This window comes from Canis lupus, chromosome 10 (assembly GCF_011100685.1).
Source record: "Canis lupus familiaris isolate Mischka breed German Shepherd chromosome 10, alternate assembly UU_Cfam_GSD_1.0, whole genome shotgun sequence".
Taxonomy (NCBI): domain Eukaryota; kingdom Metazoa; phylum Chordata; class Mammalia; order Carnivora; family Canidae; genus Canis; species Canis lupus.
In genome coordinates, this window is record NC_049231.1 from 12,144,093 (window position 1) to 12,166,211 (window position 22,119).

The 22,119-nt window shown below is 45.5% G+C and overlaps 1 protein-coding gene across 1 annotated transcript in view; it reads left to right on the top strand.

The window, feature by feature from the left end:
• MYRFL (myelin regulatory factor like) overlaps positions 1 to 22,119 on the top strand; it is an 83,228-nt gene that overhangs the window by 20,885 nt on the left and 40,224 nt on the right. Inside the window, exons 6-9 of the mRNA XM_038549569.1 lie at positions 468 to 544; positions 2,254 to 2,364; positions 3,227 to 3,317; positions 13,726 to 13,926. Coding sequence (XP_038405497.1) covers positions 468 to 544; positions 2,254 to 2,364; positions 3,227 to 3,317; positions 13,726 to 13,926 — 480 coding nt within the window. The remainder of the gene's footprint in view (positions 1 to 467; positions 545 to 2,253; positions 2,365 to 3,226; positions 3,318 to 13,725; positions 13,927 to 22,119) is intronic.

A 22,119-nucleotide genomic window follows, 5' to 3' on the forward strand; every position in this document is an offset into this window, starting at 1 on the left:
TTACTAGAATGCTAGCTCTGCGAGGGCTGGGGTTTCTGTTAATTTTGTCCACTGCTCACCTCTAATGCCTTGAGCAATGCCTGGTGCATAGCAGGTGCTTGGCAAGGATCTAGGGAATGAATGAATGTATCATTTGAGCTGCCTTGCTCCTGTGTTTTGCTCCTGATGTTTTAATTATCTACAAGTCACACTATATTCAGCACCCAGAAAACTCAACTGTCTTCTGTTGCCTTCTGTTTTCATTGTTTAGTTTTACATGTATTCGTTTCTTTTCTCACCAATAGCATACTCCTTAAGGTTGGGGCCATTGTCTTATACATCTTTTCAGTGACTTGTTCCTTCTACTCGGTGCCTATCCTGATGCCTTGGAAAACTTGTAAAGTACTGAAATGTTATTTACTCATGGACTGTTTAAAAAAATAATTTATTTATTCGGCAACTAATTTACTTTCCATTGTTCCACACAGGTAGAAGCCACCAATCAAATAATTGCTATTGAACAATCGCAAGCAGATAGAAGCAAGAAGACTTTCAATCCTGTTAAGTAAGATTTTCTCTTCTGAATTCCTTTGTGAATGTATGGGGGAAAAGACCTATTGCCTAATTTATTTTGTTTATTAAAAATAAATCCTGCTGACCATATGATCTCACTTATATGTGGAATCTAAAAAGATAAACAAATATACCAAAGAAACAGAAACAGACCTATAAATACAGAGGATAAATGGATGGTTGCCAGAGAGGAGGGGTTGGAGCAGGAGTAAAATCAGTGAAGGGGGGTGGGAGGTACAGGCTTCCAGTTATAGAATAAATAAGTCACAGGGATGAAAAGTACAGCATCGGGGATAGAGTCAATGTCATTGGAACAGTGCTGTGTGGTGACAGCTGGGACCTGCACTCACAGCCTAAGTAGAGAGTTGTTGAATCATTATGTCTACACCTGAAACTACTGTAACATTATATGTTGACCATACTTCAATAAAAAAAGTAAATAAATAAAATCACTCCCACTGTAGAAACCACATTAGTAATATATTAATATTATGAATACCTGCTTATTAGCAAAAACAAAGATGGTAAAACGCATTGAAATAATTTCAAACAAATTCTTGTAAAAAGTTCCATTTTGAAGTCATCATTATTAGTTTTTTAAAAGATTTATTTGTACATGAGAGAGAGAGAGAGAGCAGGCATGAGGGGCAGAGGGAGAGGGAGAGAGAATCCCAAGCAGACTCCATGCCGAGAGTGGAGTCCAACACAGGGCTCGATCCCAGGACCCAGAGATCATAACCTGTGCTGAAACCAAGAGTCGGACACTTAACTCCCTATGTCTCTCAGGCGCCCCAAGTCATCATTATTTTAATAACCATTTATAGCATCCTTGCTAACTACGTGGGTTCCTTGACATAGATTATGGTTAGACCTTTCTTTTAATGTCATGCTGTGCTTATTAACAACTCATTTTTTCTTATTTTTTAATGCTATGTTGATAGACTGCCTCGTATGTTCCAAGGTAGACAGCATACAGGACTGGCATGACACAAAGCAATATGACTGTCCAAAAGGAATGTTCATGCTGTGGGCTGACTTGGAGTGGGATTTGCGTTTTGACCGTCTGGCTGGGATGTAGTTGAGACATCTCAGTATTTTGACCATGAGTCAATCCCATCTGGGCTGGAAAGAAGATGATCCTCCTGCCTGGAGGGACCAGGCGGGAGCTCAGCCTGACGCTGAAGCCACATGTCCAAACACAGCCTTGAACTTGCCTGGCACACCTGGTTCTCCCTCGCCGGGGCAGCCTGGGTGTGGTCTCCCTTAGGAGCCGGGCCAGGAGGAGGCCAATATGTGAAGGGGAGGCAAAAACATTCATGAGAAACTTAGGGAAATTGCTTGTCGGGAGGCAAGTGCTCTAGCAACAGCGGCAGAGGTGCAAATGAGATGTCTTCCCACCCCCCCACGGTGGAGTTAAAAGAGCTGATACGTGGAATGGGGAGCACACGGCCCATGAGTCAGAAACTCTGGGCTCGAGCTTCTGCTGAGTGGGCATATGTCACCTTTTAAGAGTGATTCCCCGGCTGCCATTCCTGACCATGTTGTGGAGAGTTTATTAAAAGGCCAGGGCCTGGGGTAGGGTCCCCCGCGGTGTGATGGGGACCGGGGACTGAACGTCCCTGAGAATCTCAGGACCGGTTAGACATGACCAGAGTCCACGTTCTCTCACAGTGTCCCCGTATTTCTGCTCTTTTGTTTTAGAATTGACCTGCCGGCCGACCAGGTCACCAAAGTTACACTGGGCCGGTTGCACTTCAGCGAGACTACGGCAAATAACATGAGGAAGAAGGGAAAGCCAAATCCTGACCAGAGGTACTGGCATCCGCGCATAATGGAAAGACTTGGATCTGAAATTTCACACCGCCTTGAGCTGGCTGGGTGACCTTGATGCGTAACTTCCCCCATTCTGCGAAATGGGGACAACGTTTATATCCTTCTCCAGTAGGGCTGTCCGGGACTTCTAGATGAGATACTGTAGATGAACTGCGTAGCCCAGCGTAGAACCCATTTCGGGGACTCAGATGATGGCTAATAATCATGATGAAAATAACCATTGTTTTACTTTAGATTCAGGGGAGAACTCTTGTCTGTAAGGGTGAGAGGATCTGTCCAGTTTGCAGAGGAAGGTGGTGAGGCTTAAAGCCAAAGCTTCTCTCATAGGGATAGTTTTATTTTGACTTTCAGGAAACGATCCCATCTTAGGAATGCCTCATCCGTGTTACATACGAAGCAGTCATTGGAATAATGATGAAACCTGCACTGGGGGTGATTGGAGGGGAGGAGGGCCCAGGTCTTTGACCAAAGTCATGACTGCAGGGTAGACAGTTGGAGCTGGCCAAGAGCAGGTGGGGTGGGAAGGATCCGCGGTGGCCCTACTGGGACAGCTAACGCAGCCTGGCTGGCTCTGGGCAAAGGGACCTGTCCCGTGGCCACTTGTCTTGAGGCCTGCAGAACGGCTCACCTCGGAACAAGCGGAGGGTGGGCCCAGAACCATACCAAGGGGATCAGCTGCTCTCCCTCCCACAGCAGGGGCAACTTGGAGCAGAATAGAAAATCTTTCAATGCACACACCCATCTAGGTGGATTCCCCATTGGTTGACAAGGGTTGGGGGGTGTTTGATGGCTCAGCTCATGTCTCTGTTTCCTGGTGTGTTGATGGCTGGTTTTGAATCAGATACTTCATGTTGGTGGTCGGACTGTATGCTGCGAACGGAGACCAGTTCTATCTATTGTCTGCCCACGTCTCTGAACGGATCATTGTGAGGGTAAGGTTCGGTTCCTGTGCTCTCCTGGGTCCCACCTGCTTTTCTCCTCGCAAGTAGAATTTGCATTTCCCCTGGCATGCTGGGCATGTGCTGTTTCACAACTGATGAGGATAGTAATAGCAGGTGTTATCATTTTAGGTTTCACATAATGGTTCCCAACCAGGAGAACTTTTGTCCCCTGCTCCCCGCCCCCTGAAGGTCGTCTGGCAATGTTTGGGTTGTCACAACTGGGGGATGCTACTGGCCTCTAGGGGTACAGGCTGGGGGTGCGGTTCGGTCCCTTGAATGGACAAGATAGGCCCCCGCAGCAAAGAATGACCCCTTCCACCATGTCAGCAGTGCTCCCGTTGAGACGCTCTGGTTAAGCCCTTGAGAAACTCCATTCCAGGCACTGGGCCTGATAAGTCATGTACAACGTCACTTCACCTCGTGGCACCTTTACATCACCTTCTTCACATGCAGAGGAGCCGAGGCTCAGGAGGGCAAGAAATTCATCATCTTGCATAGTTTGCAAAAGGGGAGCTCGGGTTACAACCTCCCAGAGCCCATGGGGTGGGGAAAGTAGTAAGAGTGACCGGTGCCCCAAGGAACCCCTGGGCCCCTGCCTATCAACAGCGATGGTTCCGCACGTTCTGCTGAATGACTGATCGGTCACAGCTGTGGATGTGAAGCTTGGCAGCTGCGAAGGCCCAGAGCTGTTGGCAGCTGGAGCTGCAGCTGTGTGAGGCCAGGCTGGCCACCACAGACAATACCAGGGCCATCAGATAACAGGTCACCACGGGCCCGGCAGCGGGAGGAGCTGGGCTGTGACACGGGGAGGACATGTAAGGGCCAGGAGAAACCGTTCGGTAAGGGCCTGCCCACGTATGTGGCTGTTGCTCCTGGGCCTGGGGGCAAGATCTGCCCATCTGGGGACACGAATCTTTCCTTTCTTACGCTCAGCTATTCTGAAACAAAGGGTGCTCTGTGTAAATTCTTTTAATCAATTAAAAATAATAAGCCACTTCTACGTGGAAATCCTTAAACCGCATCTCAAAATTTCAATGGAAGTGAAGTAACGATGGAAATAAGGTAAAACATTTGGGTTTAGATGTCCCAGGTCAGGCCTAGCCTGTGTCCCTGCGCAGTTCTGTGGGGCTTGATCTAACCTGTGGCAAACAAGGGAGGGAAGGCAGGGGAAGGGGGGGCCTCTTCCACAGGCCAGGGGCCAAGGGCAGGGGTTCTCCATCTCCCGGCAGGGTTTCACGGGGTCCTGACGATGCCGTCTGCATTGCTTTGCTGCACTGACGAATGAGATCTGAAGTGAAGTCTGCAAACCTGGGGCTCTCATTCTTTCTGGGTTTTCCTAAGGAGGAATAAAGACAGACAATGCTGTTCTTTTCGGAGCTGGCAGAGGTCAGACGTTATGCAAGGGCTGCTCTGAGCTGGGAGGCTCATGCTTGAGTCACCTGCAGACCTTGAATACTTTACCTGGTGTCCGGTTCCCCCATTTCCTGCTGGCAGCTGTGTCCTCTGGCTCCTGCGGAGTCCACACAGCAGCTGCAGGAGAGAGCGCTCTCCTGTCTAATACTCCGTTACCAGAACCCGGGAACTGGTGCCTCCTCCTACCCAAAACTCAGTGATAATTTAACTCATGATCACTTTGAAAAGTTGAGTGTCTCTGCAATTCACATTCGGTACAAATACTAAAAACCATTAAATTATGATTAATATAGATTGGTTGTCATATTTCTCACTAAACTTTTATTTGTAGTACGTGATTGTATTCCAGATTTGATTGCTTTCTTCTAGCTGTAAGTTTCGGTGAAAGAGAACGCCCTATTCTAGAAGTGCGCTGGGTAGTACAAGGCTTACTCTAGTAATAATGAGACAGAGGAGAATGGTAATAGTACAAACCATTCTCCCCCCCCGCCCCCAAACTAGAAATATCTTACTGATACTATTTTGTTCTAACTCCAAATGCAGAAGTGAAAATGAATGTCCTTTTGAATCTATTTAATTGTTTAATGTTTAAGCCAACCGAGGATGGGACACCTGGGTGGTTCAGCGGTTGAGCATCTGCCTTTGGCCCAGGATGTGATCCTGGGGTCCTGGGATCGAGTCCCTCATCAGGCTCCCTGCATGGAGCCTGCTTCTCCCTCTGCCTGTGTCTCTGCCTCTCTCTGTGTCTCTCAGGAGTGAATGAAATCTTTAAACAAAATAAATAAATAAATAAATAAATAAATAAATAAATAAATAAATAAACCAACCAGGGGAAAAAAAAACAAACAAACGCTGAACTTCAGAAGTGGTGATGTTGGGTGAATCTGTGAGTTTTTGACTTGTTCACAGAACACATTACCTATAGGATTGAATGGTTAGCCTTGAATGGTTAGACCTATGGTCAGACCAAGTGTAGACCAGCTCGCATCCTCCAAAAAAGCCAGGTGTGCCCTCTCAGGCCATGTCCTGGGTGCGTTGGTTTGAGCTGCGGGATAATGAGAGTAAAATTTGACAACTGAACATGTTTTAGGAGCAGACTCCATTATACGGAGAACTGCAAAGTACATTGAGCAGGTTCATTTGCTTCATTCATTCATTCATTCATTCATTCATTCATTCAATTCAATCTGTTCATTTTGAGGCCGAAGAATCGTTCTTCCCAAGAGCAGAGATTAATACAAGGACGCATGTGAGAGGCATGGACTAGACGAGGTTTAGGCCTCCGGGGGCTTCAGGAGACCAAGCCCGTCAGATTTCTCCTTAGAGAGAGAACGGTGGGCAAGAACCCAGTAAGGGCTCATCTGGCTTGTCAACCAGCCTCCTGTAGTGTAAATTGCCCAATTTCATGGAAATTAAGGTTTACTCCGAAGACAGATTTATTTCCCAGGTCTGCTGTTTTTGGGGAGCACTCTGCCATGGGGTTCCTTCAGATTCTCCTGGTTAATGACTAGGTTTTCATTCAGCTCCCCTTTCCTTCTAAAACACGTAATTAAACCTGGTTTGGAGTGCTGCGTGGTAAGCAGGAGGGATGGTTACTTTTGTCTGCCTTTCAAAGACACGCCGGGGTTTCCTAGTTCTGAAAACGAATACATTATTCCAGTTTCTTTTCCAGAAGAATAAAAAAGCATATGTCTCCCCGAAATGCCTCTTTACCGCCCCGCAAACTGTTCCGTCCTCAGATGAGAGACCAACAAACAAGGGCAGGGAAAACAAACGAAATAATGCAGCTGTAAGGATGGTTGAGGGCGCCTGGTGGCTCCGTTGGTTGAACGTCTGCCTTGGGCTCAGGTCATGATCCCGGGGTCCCGGGATCGAGTCCCGCGTCAGGCTCCCTGCTCAGCGAGGAGTCTGCTTCTCCTCCCCCTCCCCCTGCTTGTGCTCTTTCTCTCTCTTGCTCGCTTTCTCTTGTTCTCTCTCTCTCTCTCTCTCTCTCAAATAAATAAATAAAATCTTAAAGAAAAAAAAAAAAGGATGATGAGGGGTGGGTGTAAGAGCAGAGCCATGTGAGGGTCCACTTCCCTTTCCTCCCCAACACATACACACACGCACACACACACGCACGCACGCACACGCACACCCGACTTCTGGAGTTCACATGAATTTTTGCTTACCCAAAGGAATCAGTATGTGGAGCAAATGTCCATTCCACCCTGTGGGTGGAATTCACGTGTGGGAATACACATAGGGCATTGAATTAAAGCAAGTCTTTGGGGATCCCTGGGTGGCTCAGCGGTTGAGCGCCTGCCTTCGGCTCAGGTTGTGACCCTGGGGTCCCAGAATCGAATCCCACGTTGGGCTCCCTGCATGGAGCCTGCTTCTCCCTCTGCCTGTGTCTCTACCTCTCTCTGTGTGTCTCTCATGAATAAATAAATAAAATCTTAAAAAAAAAGAAAGACATTTCCAGGAGATGCCGATGTTGCTGACCTTCAGATCACATCTTGAGTAGCATCTCTAGGCCCATTTTCCACAGCCCTTTCGAAAGGAACAAAAATTTATTTGTTATGAACTGCCTTTCTCAACTCAGGCTTTCCTATCATGCTCTCTGGCTGCTGCTTTTGAAGCCCAAATGATGGTAAAGCAGAGAAATTCCAGCTTTCCCTTCCAAACTTAGGGTGGCCTCAAAGGACTATTAATTGCTGTGTCCTAATCCGAGCACCTGCAGAGGGCACCATTTACATTTATTCGGTGAGTGGAGCTCCCTCAGAATCAGGCAACTGTGCAGTGTGTTGCTGAGGAGAGCCGATTAAATGATTACAGGCGTATTTCGGAGACGGTGCAGGTTCAGTTCCAGGCCACCGCGGTAAAGTGAGTCAAATGAAGATTTTGGTTTCCCGGTGCACATGAAAGTTAGGTTTACACTCTACCATAGTCGACTAAGTGAATCAGAGCATTATGTCTTCAAAAACAATGTACATACCTTCATCAAAACCTATATATATAGGGGATCCCCGGGGGGCTCAGTGGTTTAGCGCCTGCCTTCAGCTCAGGGCATGATCCTGGGGTCCCGGGATCGAGTCCCGCGTTGGGCTCCCTGCATGGAGCCTGCTTCTCCCTCTGCCTGTGTCTCTGCCTCTCTCTCTCTCTCTGTGTCCCTCATGAATAAATAAATAAAATCTTTTAATAAAAAGATTTATATATTTTAATATATTATATATATATTTTTTCTAAAAAATGCTAGCAGTAATCTGAACTTTCAGAGAATAATACAATCTTTCAGAGAGGGTGGAAGGTCCTGTGTCAGTGTTAGTGGCTGCTAGCAGATAAGGGGGTGGTTGCTGAGGGTTGGGGTGGCTGTGGCAATATCTTAAAATAAGACAAGAGTGAAGTTTGCCCCATTGGTGGACTCTTCCTTTTAGAAATGGTTTCTTTTTTAGTGTGAGATGCTGTTTGTTAGCATTTTACCCACAGTAGAACTTCTTCCAAATTTGGGAGTCAATCCTCTGAACCCCTGATAGTGTTTTATCAACTAATTTTATGTAATATTCCAAATCCTTTGCTGTCTCTGCCACAGTCTTCACAGGATCTTTAACAGGAGTAGATTCCATCTCAAAAAACCACTTTTTTTGCTCATCCATGGAAGTTTTATTGTAAGATTTCAACAATTTGGTCTCATCTTTAGGCTCCACTTCTGGTTCTAGTTCTCCCCCTATTTCCACCTCATCTGCAGTTTCTTCCCTCTGCCAAAGCCTTGAACTCCTCAAAGTCATCCAGGAGGGTTGGAATCAACTTCTTCCAAATTCCTGTTAATGTGGATATTCCTACCTTTTTCCGTGAATCAGGAATATTCTTAATGACATCTAGATTGGTGAATCCTTTACAGCTTTTCAACTTACTTTGCCCAGATCCATCAGAGACATCACTATCTTTGGCAGCTATAGCCTTATGAAACACATTTCTTTCTTTTTTTTTTTAAGATTTTATTTATTCATTCATGAGAGATACAGAGCGAGAGAGAGAGAGAGGCAGAGACACAGGCAGAGGGAGAAGCAGGCTCCATGCAGGGAGCCCAATGTGAGACTCGATCCCGGGTCTCCAGGATCAGGCCCTGGGCTGAAGGCGGCGCTAAACCGCTGAGCCACCCGGGCTTCCCTGAAACACATTTCTTAAATAAGAAGACCTGAAAGTCAAAATAACTCCTTGATCCATGGCCATAGAGTGGATGTTGTGTTAGCAGCATGAGAACAACATTGCACATCTCCATCAGAGCTCTTGGGTGACCAGTACGTTATCAATGAGGATATATATATACTTAGATGTAAGATACTTTTTTTATTTTATTTATTTTTTATTTTATTGTTTTACTTTTTTTATTTTAAAGTTTTATTTGAGAGAGAGAGAGAGCAAGTGAGTGGGCCGGGGGGTGGGAGGGGCAGGTGCTCAGAGGGAAAAGCAGAGAGAGAATGTCAAGCAGACTCTCCGCTGGGTGTGAAGCTCAGTCTCACAACCCTGAGATCCTGTCCTGAGCCAAAATCAAGAGTCATATACTTAACTGACCGAGCCACCCAGGTGCCCTGAGCAGTTGTATTTTGAGAGGAATCTTCTTTTCTGAGTGGTGAGTCTCAAGAGTGGGCTTAAAATATTGAGTAAACCATGTTGTAAACCGATAGGCTGTCATCTAGGTCTTGTTCCATTTACAGAGCACGGGCAAAGTAGATGTAGCATAAACTCATAAGGGCCGGAGGCTTTTCAGAAAGGTCAAGGAGCATGGGCTTCAACTTAGACTCAGCCTGTCCTTTGATGCTTTGAAGCCAGGCACTGACTTCTCTCTAGGTATGAAAGTTCTAGATGGCCTCTTCTTCCAACAGAAGGCTGTTTCATCTACATTAAAAATCTGTCGTTTCGGGGCACCTGGGGGGCTCAGTCTGGTAAGCATCTGACTCTGGATTTTGGCTCAGGTCATGATCTCTGTCTCTCTCTTTCTCTCTTGCTCTCATTCTCTCAAATACATAAAATCCTTTAAAACGTCTGCTGTTTAGTGTAGTCACCTTCAAGAATGATCTAGAGTTTCTGGACAACTTGGGGCAGCTTCTATTAGCTCTTCGCCTTGTGCTTTTGTGTTACACATATAGCTTCTTTCCTTAAAGCTCAGGAACCACCCTCTGCTAGCTTCAGACTGTCCTTCTGCAGCTTCCTCACCCCTCTCAGCCTTCATGGAATGGAGGAGAACTAGGCTCTTGCTCCAGATAAGGCTCTGGCTTAAGGAAACGTTGTAGTTGGTTTGATCTTCTGTCTAGACCACTCGAACTTTCTCCGCATAGGGCTGTGTCACTTTCCTATCATCTGTGTGTTCGCTGGAGCAGCACTTACAATGTCTTTTGTCTTTTTCACAACTTGGCTGTCTGGCACAAGAGGCCCAGCTTTCCGCCCTTTCTCGGCTTTCAACATGCCTTCCTCCCTAAACTTATTCATTTCTCGCATTTGATTTAAAGTGAGAAACATGCATCTCTTCTTTTCACTTCAATACATAGATGCCATTGTAGGGTTATGAATTGGACTAATTTTAGTGTTATTGGTCTCAAGGAATAGTGAGGCCTGAGGGCAGGAGGAGAGGTGAGGAAAGGGCTGGTTGGTGGAGCAGTGAGAATAATACACGTAACATTTATTAATGAAATTTTGCCGTCTTATGTGGGCATGCTGTGGCTCTCCAAAGTATGATAGTATCATCAAAGATCATTGATCACTGACTACCATAGCAAATGTAAAAATAATGAAAACATTTGAAATATTGTTAGAATTACCAAGTTGTGGCAGAGATGTGAAATGAGCAGTGGCATCAGCAGTTGATGGTGCAGACAGACTTGCTTGATGCAGGGTTGCTACAAACCTTCAGTTTGTAAAAAAAAAATTAAAAAATAGAAAAAAATGTGCTCTCTATGAAGTGCAATAAAGCAAAACTCAGTGAAAAGAAGTATTCCTTTATAGGTAGGACAGTAGTTGCTGTGCACAGCGGTGTGTTAAGGCTAATTTGAGACTATTCATCCTCATTTTTGCCAAGTATTCATATATATGTGATTTGATTAAATTCCCACAACACTGTGAGAGAGGTAAAGACGTCATTATTCTCTTTATTCTTCAAAGAGAAAAAGCTGGTACAGAAAGGTTAAATGATTGCCCCGAGATCACACAGCCAGCTTGTATCATAACACAGACTGAGATGTTCAGGTGTTCCCTAAATATGTGGGGCTGTGGAATAAATAGTTAAAGTATTTTATTCACTATTCATTCACTTATTTATTCACTTATTCATTCATTTATTTATTCACTAATTCATTTGGGGGTTTGATATCAGTGAACCACTATTGGACCACATGGGAACACAACGTCATAATTCCGGAACGAGATAGTACATTACAGTTTGCTTTGAACTATTAAGATCGCGGATAACAGAGAAGGGCATTTCCCATTACTGATGAGGACAGCCTGTCCATAGGTCTATATATTTAGAAAATTGCAGATCTGTGGCCCTTTCCAAAATGACCTGAATGTATTTTAGGGATCTGAGTTTTCATCTGATGAAAGCTAAGTGAGATTTCAAAAAAATCCAAAAATCCAAAAAATAAAATCTACTTATATCTGCTGTTCCAACACGATATCAAGTTTATGATAATAAGTATCTCAAAGCTCTTTAAGAAAAAAATCCATCACTGTCTTTTATTTCCTTGAAGTGGCTCATTATGTTTAGATAGAGCAAAATGCATCAACATTTATCTGGTATACCTTTGGATTTAGTTGATTACTCGCTATAAAAGGATTTGAGTCAAAGCCAGTTTGCTATTCACAGCCGAGGGGGCTCTAGGGATCTTGTGGCAAAGCACTTTGTTTAAGTGAATTCACTCAAAATAATGTTCAAAGTTGTTACTTTCTATTCTTTTACTGCTTTTGTCTCTCAAATGGCAATGGTTGAGTCTTCTGAGCAGCTCAGGGTTCAAACAGGTGAGAATGAAAAATTTGAAGACACCTAAGAATTCTTTCACTGAACCCAAGCTAAACTTTGTGTGTGTGTGTTTTTTTTTTAAAGATGTTATTTGTTTATTCATGACAGACACAGAAAGAGAGAGAGGCAGAGTCGCAGGCAGAGGGAGAAGCAGGCTCCATGCAGGGAACCCGACGTGGTACTCGATCCCAGGTCTCCAGGATCACGCCCCGGGCTGAAGGTGGTGCTAAACCGCTGGGCCATTGGGGCTGCCCAACTCTGTGGGCTTTTAAAAAATTATTATTATTTTAAAATTGGTAGCACATCCTTAGGGTAAAAATATCCAAACAATACCAAGAGCATGTAGGTTGAGCAGTGAATCTCCTTCCCAGCCCAATTTCTACATCTCCCAGTTCCTGTCCTTAAAGAAAATGTTGTAATTGGTGTCTTGATTATTTTCCAGAGATAATCTATGTATATTCAGGTCCTGAATCCTGAGTGTCTCCCACACGGCCCAGAAAAGCAAAGTGAAGACATTGCATCAGTGTCGACTTTTTAGATGATCAGTGCCTGAACTTGTGACAACCTGCCTCAAATGCACAAAAATCACATTTAAAAGAATAGGTCACAATTTTAAAAACAAATTATTTTTATTGTGAGGATATGGAGGGATTCAGAGATTCCTACTTAAAGAAATATATTCAACAGCCGTAGGGATCCCTGGGTGGCGCAGTGGTTTAGCGCCTGCCTTTGGCCCAGGGCGCGATCCTGGAGACCCGGGATCAAATCCCATGTCGGGCTCCCGGTGCATGGAGCCTGCTTCTCCCTCTGCCTGTGTCTCTGTCTCTGTCTCTCTCTCTCTCTCTCTGTGACTATCACAAATAAATAAAAAAATTTAAAAAAAAAAACCAAACAGCCGTAGTAGGTGGGGAGAAGGGAAGGCAGTCGAGTGAAAAATTCTTCAGCAAAGAATTTTCTTGAATAGTAAAATCTCCAGAATGTTGTCTGGTCTCATCATTTCACTTGGATACTCTTTGAAGACTACATTCAGCCAGGGTTATTTTTTTTTTTTTACATTTATTTATTTATTTGAGAGAGAGAATGTGAGCATGAGCAGGACTGGGGGGTGGGTGGGAGGAGAGGGGCAGCAGGAGAGGGAGAAGCAGACTCCCCGACAAGCAGGGAGCACAATGTGAGGCTCCATCCCAGGACCCCGGGATCATGACCTGAGCCAAAGGCAGACGCTTAACCGACTGAGCCACCCAGGTGCCTCCGGCCAGACTTACTTCTAATAGGAAAAGTTAGAATCTTTATTTAATCACTAAAAGAAGTATAAGTCCAGCTCCAGAATTTATTAGCTTCGTGGCCTTGGGCGATATATTTATCCTTTCAGAGTCTTCTGGATATCTATAAAATGAGGACAGCAGTACGCGTCCGTCGTGCAGAACGGTGGTGCGGCCCAGCGCACATCGAGCGTAGCTCCTGTAACTCCTCCTGCAGTGTCACCTGTGTTTAGGGAGTGGTTGGGGTGAACCAAATACATTTGTCCTGTTGTTTGCTTGCCCATTGCATATGAAATCATAAATACTAAAGCGTTTTGAAACTTTTATAAAAGGGCTAGCTAAATGCAAAGTAGTTTTATTTACCCGGACTTTCATAAACGTATAATAACTTCTAATGTAAGGTGCTGGTGTGAAATCCTTATTCTTATTTTCCCAGAAAAGAAGGTCATATTTGAGTTTCCTTCTTCCTTATCATCTGCTCAACGTAAGCGACACATTCTAATTCCTGGATAGTCGCAGTCGAGCTGGGACGTCCCAAACCATGACATGCTGAGCTCTGGCTCTGCTGGGGCCACAGTTATTTGGATACGTCGGAATGTCCCATCCAACAGAGGACTCTCGCCTGAAAGACTTAGATGCCATTCCGTGTTCCTTAGCCCTGAGGAATAAAGCAACCATCGACTCCAGCTGCTCTAACTTTAGTTGTAACGTACTTACATATTTCTTCCAGGCCTCTAACCCTGGTCAGTTTGAAAATGACAGTGATGCACTATGGCAGCGAGGACAAGTTCCCGAATCTGCTGTTTGTCATAGTCGAGTGGGAATAAATACAGATGCACCTGATGAAGCCCTGGTTGTCTGCGGCAACGTGAAAGTGATGGGGACCATTATGCATCCCTCGGACAGCCGGGCAAAGCAGAACATCCAGGAGGTGAGCGCGGGGTGGGCCTTGGGCGCCCCCTCTGACACCTGAGTCAGGTGTGCTGGGTGCCCCTGGACGCCGACACGCCTTGCAAAGGGTCCCTGTCCACGTCTCCTGTTGGGGCCAGACACACACAGTGCGTGACAATTGTGGGTGTTGGAGCCGACAGGCCTGTCTGCTGAGTCTGAGCTACTTCCTACCCGAGAGAGCGGATCTACCTGACGGGAGCCGTGGGCAGGGACAGCACAGCCCTGGCTTCACAAGCAGGAAGCCTTCGAGTCACTGTCCACGGGCCCTTGCCCTTCCTTCCACGCATTGTCAGCTGCTGGGCTTGCCCTTTCCTTCCCACGCCCTAGTGTCCCCCTCCCTGTTCATCTTCCAAGCACGGTCCAGGCCAGTTCCTGCCCGTAGTTCTGCTGAGCCTCCCAGCCTCTCGCTCCTGGAGTCCTGGAGCCCTGCCTGCCGCCGCCTTCCCCACTCATCATCTTTCTCTGAGGCACAGTTGGAGGTGCCCCTCCTCCCCTTCTTCCCTCCACCAGGTCAGTCTCATGGCCTAAGGCTCCAGGCCAAGACCTTCTCCTATCTCTGGAGAGACGGTTGCCGAGTGGAAATCAGAACTCAGGCCTGGACGTCAGGAGGTGCTTCTCCACTTTGGGCTCGCCCCTGCAACGCGGCCCTGGATAGCACAGCTCCACCCGAACCCGCTGCCCTCTCGAGAGGGTGCAAATAGTGCCTCTCTGATTGGTCCTACCAAGTCTTTCTTACTTTTAACCCATTGGGATAAGAATCATCTTGGGAAGTCACAAGTGCCCTGGAGACCTAAGAGATTGGGATAAAGATGCTGGTTCCTTAGCCAGAACGCTCTAGTGTTCTCCGTCCTCGCCCTCCCATCGCTTAATTCTGTTTCCCACTCACCGCTTCTACCCCGACCCCGTCCTCTCATTCACTGGCTTCTCCTACACGCATCTTCGAGGCTGGGGCAGGATTGTGTTTTTGAACCCCCTTTCCTTAGTCTTTTTTAGCTCAAAGGAGACATAATCTGTAAATCATTGGCCATCCTTCCAGACTGCATTCCTTTCCCAGTGCAAATCTGCACTGGTTTTTCTAAACGGGCCAAGGAATGTCCTCCTTTGCTGAGTGGATTCCAAAGAATGGCTGTAATTGTAGACTTTTATACTGATTGCAAAGCCGTGGTTCGTGTTAGGAGAGCTGTGACCTACTGCCGGATGGGAACTCTTGGGGCTACAAAGTTCTCACGTACATTTCCCGATCCCAGTCCTAGATATGGTGCTTTTGACTTTCAGAGAAAGATAAAGTGTCTGCGTTTCGGATCACACCGACTCAAACTTATTTTTGCTATTGGCTGTTCAATTCCCTACTAGATCTTATCCAAATGCAAATGGAAGATGGTAAGTCGGGAGAGTCCTCCACAACCCCTCCTGCTACCACCAGGCTACCACCCAGAATTCGCCTACCAAACGTCTTGGTTTGAAGAAAACATATTGTCTTAAAATAACAAGCTTCCCTAGAACTTCTCAAATCTCTTCTAGGCAGCCTTCTCGTATAAATAAAATGTCACCCCAATCCAGGCTCTCACTGTGGAATTCCTGTATCCTCTTCCTGCCTGTGGCCACACGATGGGCTAAGGAGAAGCCCAATTTCTGGTGGAAGGCCAGAGTTTTAGTTTTGATTCCGGCAACCACTGGCCCAGGAACCTTGGCACAGGGATGTTCTGTGCCTCTGTATTCTCCTGTGAACAGGGAAAGCTCATATTCAATTCACTGGTGTTAAATGTGTCTTTTCAGCTCACATACGTGAAGCATTCTTTAGCTTTAGCATTATTTATCTGTATAAAAATGAAAATTCTATGTGATTCATTTATTAAATTATTTCATATTAATATGTTTGTTCTTAATAGGTCTATCCACCTTTATGAAATAGGGGTTTCTAGAAATCTTATCCCGGAGGCTGCTTTTAGGCAAACAGGCTCGAGTGATGGAATGCCGAAAGGGCCCAGAACACTCTCCTCTCCCCTAGGCTGAGTATGGACAGGCCCGGCAGGCTACACACTTCAAAATACCCTAACTGACCAATGGGCCTCTTACAACCAGGCACAGTTACCAGAAAAGGGAAGATTCCATATGTCCCCGTACCTCCTCACCTTCCTCCTTTAAATACAGCCCCTCCCGCTGTCTCCTGGCAGACAGCCTCTCCCTCCCCGCCCTGTTGGCCGCTCCCAATGAAGGATTCAGTAGACTTCTACATCGTTTGTTCTGCTTTGGGTGAATCCGTTCACACTGCTCATGCTGCCGGCTTCCTACTCAATTGAATCAACCCCACACTTGGGTCACCCCATCAGTAGAGTCATCACACTTATCAGTTCTGTTCACTATTACAGACAAGGGAGATGAGGGTGATGATGACAGGGTTGAGAGACACGTGAACTTCATCTTCACCTCCCTTGACTCAGTTTTTCCAACTCTTAAAAATAGCCATTGCACCCTGGTTGACCTGATTACAAGCATGGGACTGGAGGCAGTTTCTCGTTCTTTAAGGATGCATGGTCACCAGAGCTGGCTTCCGGATGGGCTGTTGCAGGACAGTGGCAAAGCACGTTGCCCAGTACTGTGATGGGGGGAAATGAATAGAAGTCGCCGCCTCGCCCTGGCTCTGTGCCTCCTCACTCAGGGCAATGGAGCTGGTTTTGTGGGTATTAAGCCCATGAGCACCCTGCATAGAGGCCTGGTGGAGGCCTCTGTGCCCATCTGGACACATATCTGCCACCCAGAGACCATAAAGCAGGTGTGATTGAAGCCAGCATCGTGGAAGCACTGGGAAAATGAGGTGGGCCTTGGTGAGGAGCGGCCTCCCTTACCCAGACGCCGTGTTCACTGACGTGACTACAGACCGTAGAAGGAAATGCAGCTCTTACGGTGGAAACAGCGAAATCAGGGTAGAAACGATGTGCTGAGAAACAAAGGAGCATGAAAAAACGGTAAGGTCGAGGCAAACAAAGTGAGGCGGTTGAAAGTTGAACACATCAGTCAGATTCTGTGATGAAGGCTGCAAACAAGGCCGCAAAGGATTCAAAACTAAAAGCCAGGATAGCAATCAGCCAAGATGAATTGCTCGAAGATCGATTTCCCCAACCACATCAGCAGCGTGGTAAAGACAGAAGTGTCGGGTCCAAGAAGGTCACGGGGGCGAAGTCTCCCCTCCAGGCCATGAGCCAGATGCAGAAGTTCCTGAGCTTGAGGTGACCCAGTGTCAGCCAGGCTGCTCCTGATGGGAGTCTGGTTGCCTAGGCTGCGGCCGGATGATGGAGAGTGAGATCTCCCCCCCTGAACAAACTGGGGTCCCGGGGGCAGGAGCGCCTTCTCTGCGGTGCAGTTGCTGAGCTCATGTTGGAGGAGCCAAGGTGTGAAGCAACAAGACAGTGACGGCCACTTGCATTCAGGCGCAGTACTTTCCAAGACTGCGATGTGCAAGACCAAATCAGACACCCGACCTCAGCTTCTAGCTTCTGGCTCAATGCGCATTGATGAGCAAGGTGCCGTGTGAAGTCCTGGCCGGTGTTTGGTTCCTGGAGGAGGAGGCCCAGAAGGCACAGCTCTGGCCTCAAGGGCTTTCCCTAGGCCACGTATACGCATAGGGAATGGGCAGTGCACGCAGCTTATGTTTAGTTCTGGAAAGTCTACAACCCGGCATTATAAACCAGAAGAGCATTATCTTTCTGTTTTTTTTTTTTTAATATTTTTATTTATTCATGACAGACACAGAGAGAGAGGTGGAGAAGCAGGCTCCCTGCGGGGAGCCCGATGCGGGACTCAATCCCAGGACCCTGGGGTCACTACTCAAGCCGAAGGCAGACACTTGACCATTGGGCCACCCAGGCGTCCCCAGAAGAGCATTTTTCTTACAGAAAATTTGCTATAGAAGGTGTTTAGATCCCCAAGCCAGCCCTCAAAATTTTCTTCAGCCAAAATCTATCTGAAGCACAGCGATAATAATACCGTGGAACCCAAGTACCGTGCGCAGCAGTACGTCTTCAGGGAAGATGTGTCAAAGGGGCCACATTCCCCCCACGTAGCCTGGACAGCCGGAGTGAGGGCACAGCCTCCTCTGCTTCCTGTTGGCAGCAAAGGCCCCCCGTGGGGGCTCAGGCAGGAACCACAGGGATAGTGAAAAGTAGGCAAAGCAGGTGCAGGACTCCCAAGGTGCAGGGAGTGGGGAGCTGGTTAGGGCCTGGCTGGCTCCTGACTGATGCCCTGTCTTCGATTCTGTGAGTGTCAGGGATTGTCCTGCCATTTTACTACCTTCATTCTCTCATCCCTTCTTCTTTCATTGAAGGTTTTGGGTGAAGTTACTCTGCTGGGCACTGCAGGGGTCCTGAGACGAACTAGCTGAGGGCCTTACCCTCAAAATCAGGACTTTTTAAAAAATTCAAACTCCAAGTAAGAAATACTCATTGGATCTCCAATGCCTGGGATAACATCGGGTGCTGTTCATGAACAATTTGTTGTTGGCTTGTCCCTCTCTCTCCCGCTCTGCCCCTCCTCTGACTCTCTCTCTCTCTCCAATCAATTAAAAAAAATTTATTGCATGAATGAAGGCACTCACCATGTTAGCTGCGTGCACAGGCCGGTGTGAAATCATGACTGCCCCTTCCTCGCGTGGCCTGCAAGATCCTCCCGGCTCTGACCTTAACCTTCACAGTCTAGTAATGCCAAACTCTGCCCTGGTCATGCAGACATCGTTCAGGGGACTTAGTCCCTTGAGACGTCGCTCATGATGTTCTTTCTGCCTAGCAAACCTGCCTTGGTCTCCCCCTTTCCATCCCTTCTCCCTTCCTTAGCTCTTTCCCTAACTCCTATCTTAAATGTATTCCTATTAAATTTATTTATTAGATTGTTAATTTATTTAACAAATGTTAGTTGAGCATCAACGCCATGCAAGGAAATGTACTAGAAGCTGGTAATATGGTGGTGGGCAGGAAAGCACGGCCTTAATGCGTCTCGGCCCTCATGGGGATATTACATGTCCTACAGGGAAGGCACATAGTAAAGGTGACACAACTAGTAGTCTGGGGATAACTCTGATTAGTGCTACGCAGGAAAACAACAGCTCCCATTAGCACATAAAGCAAAGGGACCCTTCCTAGTACAGGAGATGAAGAAGTGCTTCCCTGGGGAAGGGATGTTTAAGTTAGGGGAGGAGAAGGTAAGAGTGGGAAGGAGAAGCTTTTGAGGCAGGGTAAATGCCCTGAGCCAAAGGCCAGAAGTGCAAGGAGCAGAATTTGCTTGAGAACCAAAATAAACCAGGATTTCCGTGGGGCTTCACCATCTCTAGAAGCCCTCATTTATGCTTCCCTAGGAATATTTTAGGGACCCCCTTGGAGCTGCCATAATTCTCTATTCATAATTCTGTTATCACTCTGCACTTCTCACATTGTAATATAATCATATGGGATGAGTCTGCCTTCCTGTCTAGACCACAAACATTTTTTTTAAATGTTCATTTAATAAGTCTAAATTTTAGGAAATTTGGAATGTGAAACCCCATAGAAATAGTATGATACAAGGTCAAGACAGTCAGAAAACCTATCTACTTATTTTTACTTTTAAATTTTTCTTAATTTTAGTTTTGCTTATTTATTTCTCATTTGAGTATCATTAACACGCAAAGTTACGTTAGTTTTGGGTGTGCCACATAGTGATTCAACAGCCCTATGTTATGCTATGTCCATCACGAGTATAGTCACCATACAATGTAATTACAGCCCCATCAACTCTATCCCCGATGCTGCACCTTTTTTCCCCATGACTTCCTCATTCCATGACTGGAGGCCTGTATCTCCCGCTTCCCTTCACCCATTTTGCCCATTCCCCGCCTTCCTCCCCTCTGGCAACCATTAGTTTGTTCTCTTTATTTATAGGTTTGCTTTTTGTTTGTTTATTCATTTGTTTTGGTTTTTAGATTCCACATATAAGTAAAACCATATGGTATTTATCGTCCTCTGTTTCACTTAGTATAATATCCTCTAATTCCATCCATGTTGTCACAAATAGCAAGATTTCACCACTTTTTAATGGCCGAGTAATACTCCATTATATGAATATAGCATGTCTACTTTGTCCCTTCCTCTACGGGTGAGCACTCGGGTTGCTTCCACGTCTTGGCTCTTGTGCGTAGTGCTATGATAAACAGGTGCATATGTCTTTTTGAATTAGTGTCTTCATTTTCTTTGGGTCCTCCATAGTGGAATTATTGGATCATATGGTATTTCTATTTTTAACTTTTTGAGGAACTTCCATATTGTGTTCCACGTGGCTATACCAATTTACATTCCCACCAATGGTACACAAGGATTTCTTTTTCTCCACATTTTTGCCAGTACTTGTTGTCTCTTGTCTTTTTGAGGCTAGCCATTCTGACAGATGTAAGGTGATAACTTATTATGGTTTGGTTTGCATTTCCCTGTTGATTAGTGACATCAAGCATCTTTTCATGTGTCTGTTGGCTACCAGATGTCTGCTTTGGAAAAATGTCTATTCAGGTCCTCTGTCCATTTTTAATCAGATTCTTTATTTTCTAGTATTCTGTTATATAACTTCTTTATGTATTCTAGATAGTAATCCCTTATCAGATATATCATTTGCAAATATCTTCTCCCATTTAGGAGGTTGGCCTTTTATTTTGTTCATGGTTTCCTTTGCTGTGCAAAAGCTTTTTATTTTGATGTAGTCTCAATAGTTTGTGTTTGCTTTTGCTTCCCTTGCCTTAGGAGACATCTAGAATAATGTTGCTGTGGCTGATGTCAGAGAAATTACTACCTATGTTCTCTCTTAGGAGCTTTCTGGTTTCAGGCTTCACAATTGGTAGAGCACAAATTTTTAAAAGGCAATCATTTTTTTAAAGTGCCAAAACTAGTGTAGTGCATGGTATATAGAAGGTGACGGGTAAATGTTAATTGAATAAAACAATGAATGAATGAATTAAACCAAGCTTTTGTTAACAGCAGGTATCAAAATAACAGTGAGCCCCAAATTATAATTCCCAAGAAGAACCTGAAGTAAAGTTTGCCCGGTTAGCCAGTTAAGAGTCAAGCTACCACCTTTCACAATCAGCCAAACTAGTGAAGGACGGGGAGCTTCTAATGATATTGGAGGAGCTTTCCACTCACCCAACAGGGTGGGTCAAGGAAGGAGCTGAAGGCCATGTCAGGGGTTTTCCTAAAACAAGAAAAACACAGCACTTTTGGTTACTCTAATACATGGATGAATGTCCGAGCAGTATGATTTTAATTGCCAACAGACCACGGGTTTTGTAATTGTTATATTCCCAAAGAAAACTATATCGTAAAAGAAAAAGGGTCATCATTTTACTTATAGAAAAAGGTCATTTTAAAAATCTATTCTGCTAGTACCATGGATTCATTAAAAAGAACTCAAAAGAGAACCCCTTGAATCAAACACATCTGGCTTTAGGAAAAATTCACTCTATTGCCTATTATTATCATTTTGCTGGGACCCAGTGACATTATTTTGAGGAATTGGCAGTGAAAGTTGGGAATACCTTTTATAACCTATAAGAGCAATGAACTCAGAGGAGCACACCATCACTGACCAGCGTGGTTTGAGGGAACGGCCATCTGTAGGAGAGGAAAGTATGGATCTTAGAAGGCCTAGCAGGTGGCTAATACAGGCTTGCAACCTGCCACTTGAGGAAATTTTCTACAGCAAGGTGTCCAAAATCAGTGATATAGGATATAGCCATTCCTCAAAGACCGTTACCTGAACTAAGCCTTTTCAGTTTGTAAATTCGTTTGGCGTATTTGTGTTTATTTGGTGTTTATACTGTGTTCATTTGGAAATGATCCCTTGCAATCCTGGATCCTGATTGTTTCTCTCCGAAGTGATCAGTCTCCATTCTCAGAATGAGGATTGGCCTCTCACAGGAGAGAAAAAAGGCAAGAGTAGTGAACAAGGGAACGTTCACCCTGTAATTTAGACATAAAAACTCTGTCTTGATTTGTCAGTGGATTGAAGTCACTGATATGGACCTTGAAGCTATGGTTTCTCTAAGGAGAAAAACATAAATTTCTCTTAGAATAGTTTGGGCAAGAGAAAGAACAGTCCCACTGTCAACATTCTAATTTCCCTGGGTCCCTTTGGGCATTGATTTGAATAGGAAATATCTAAG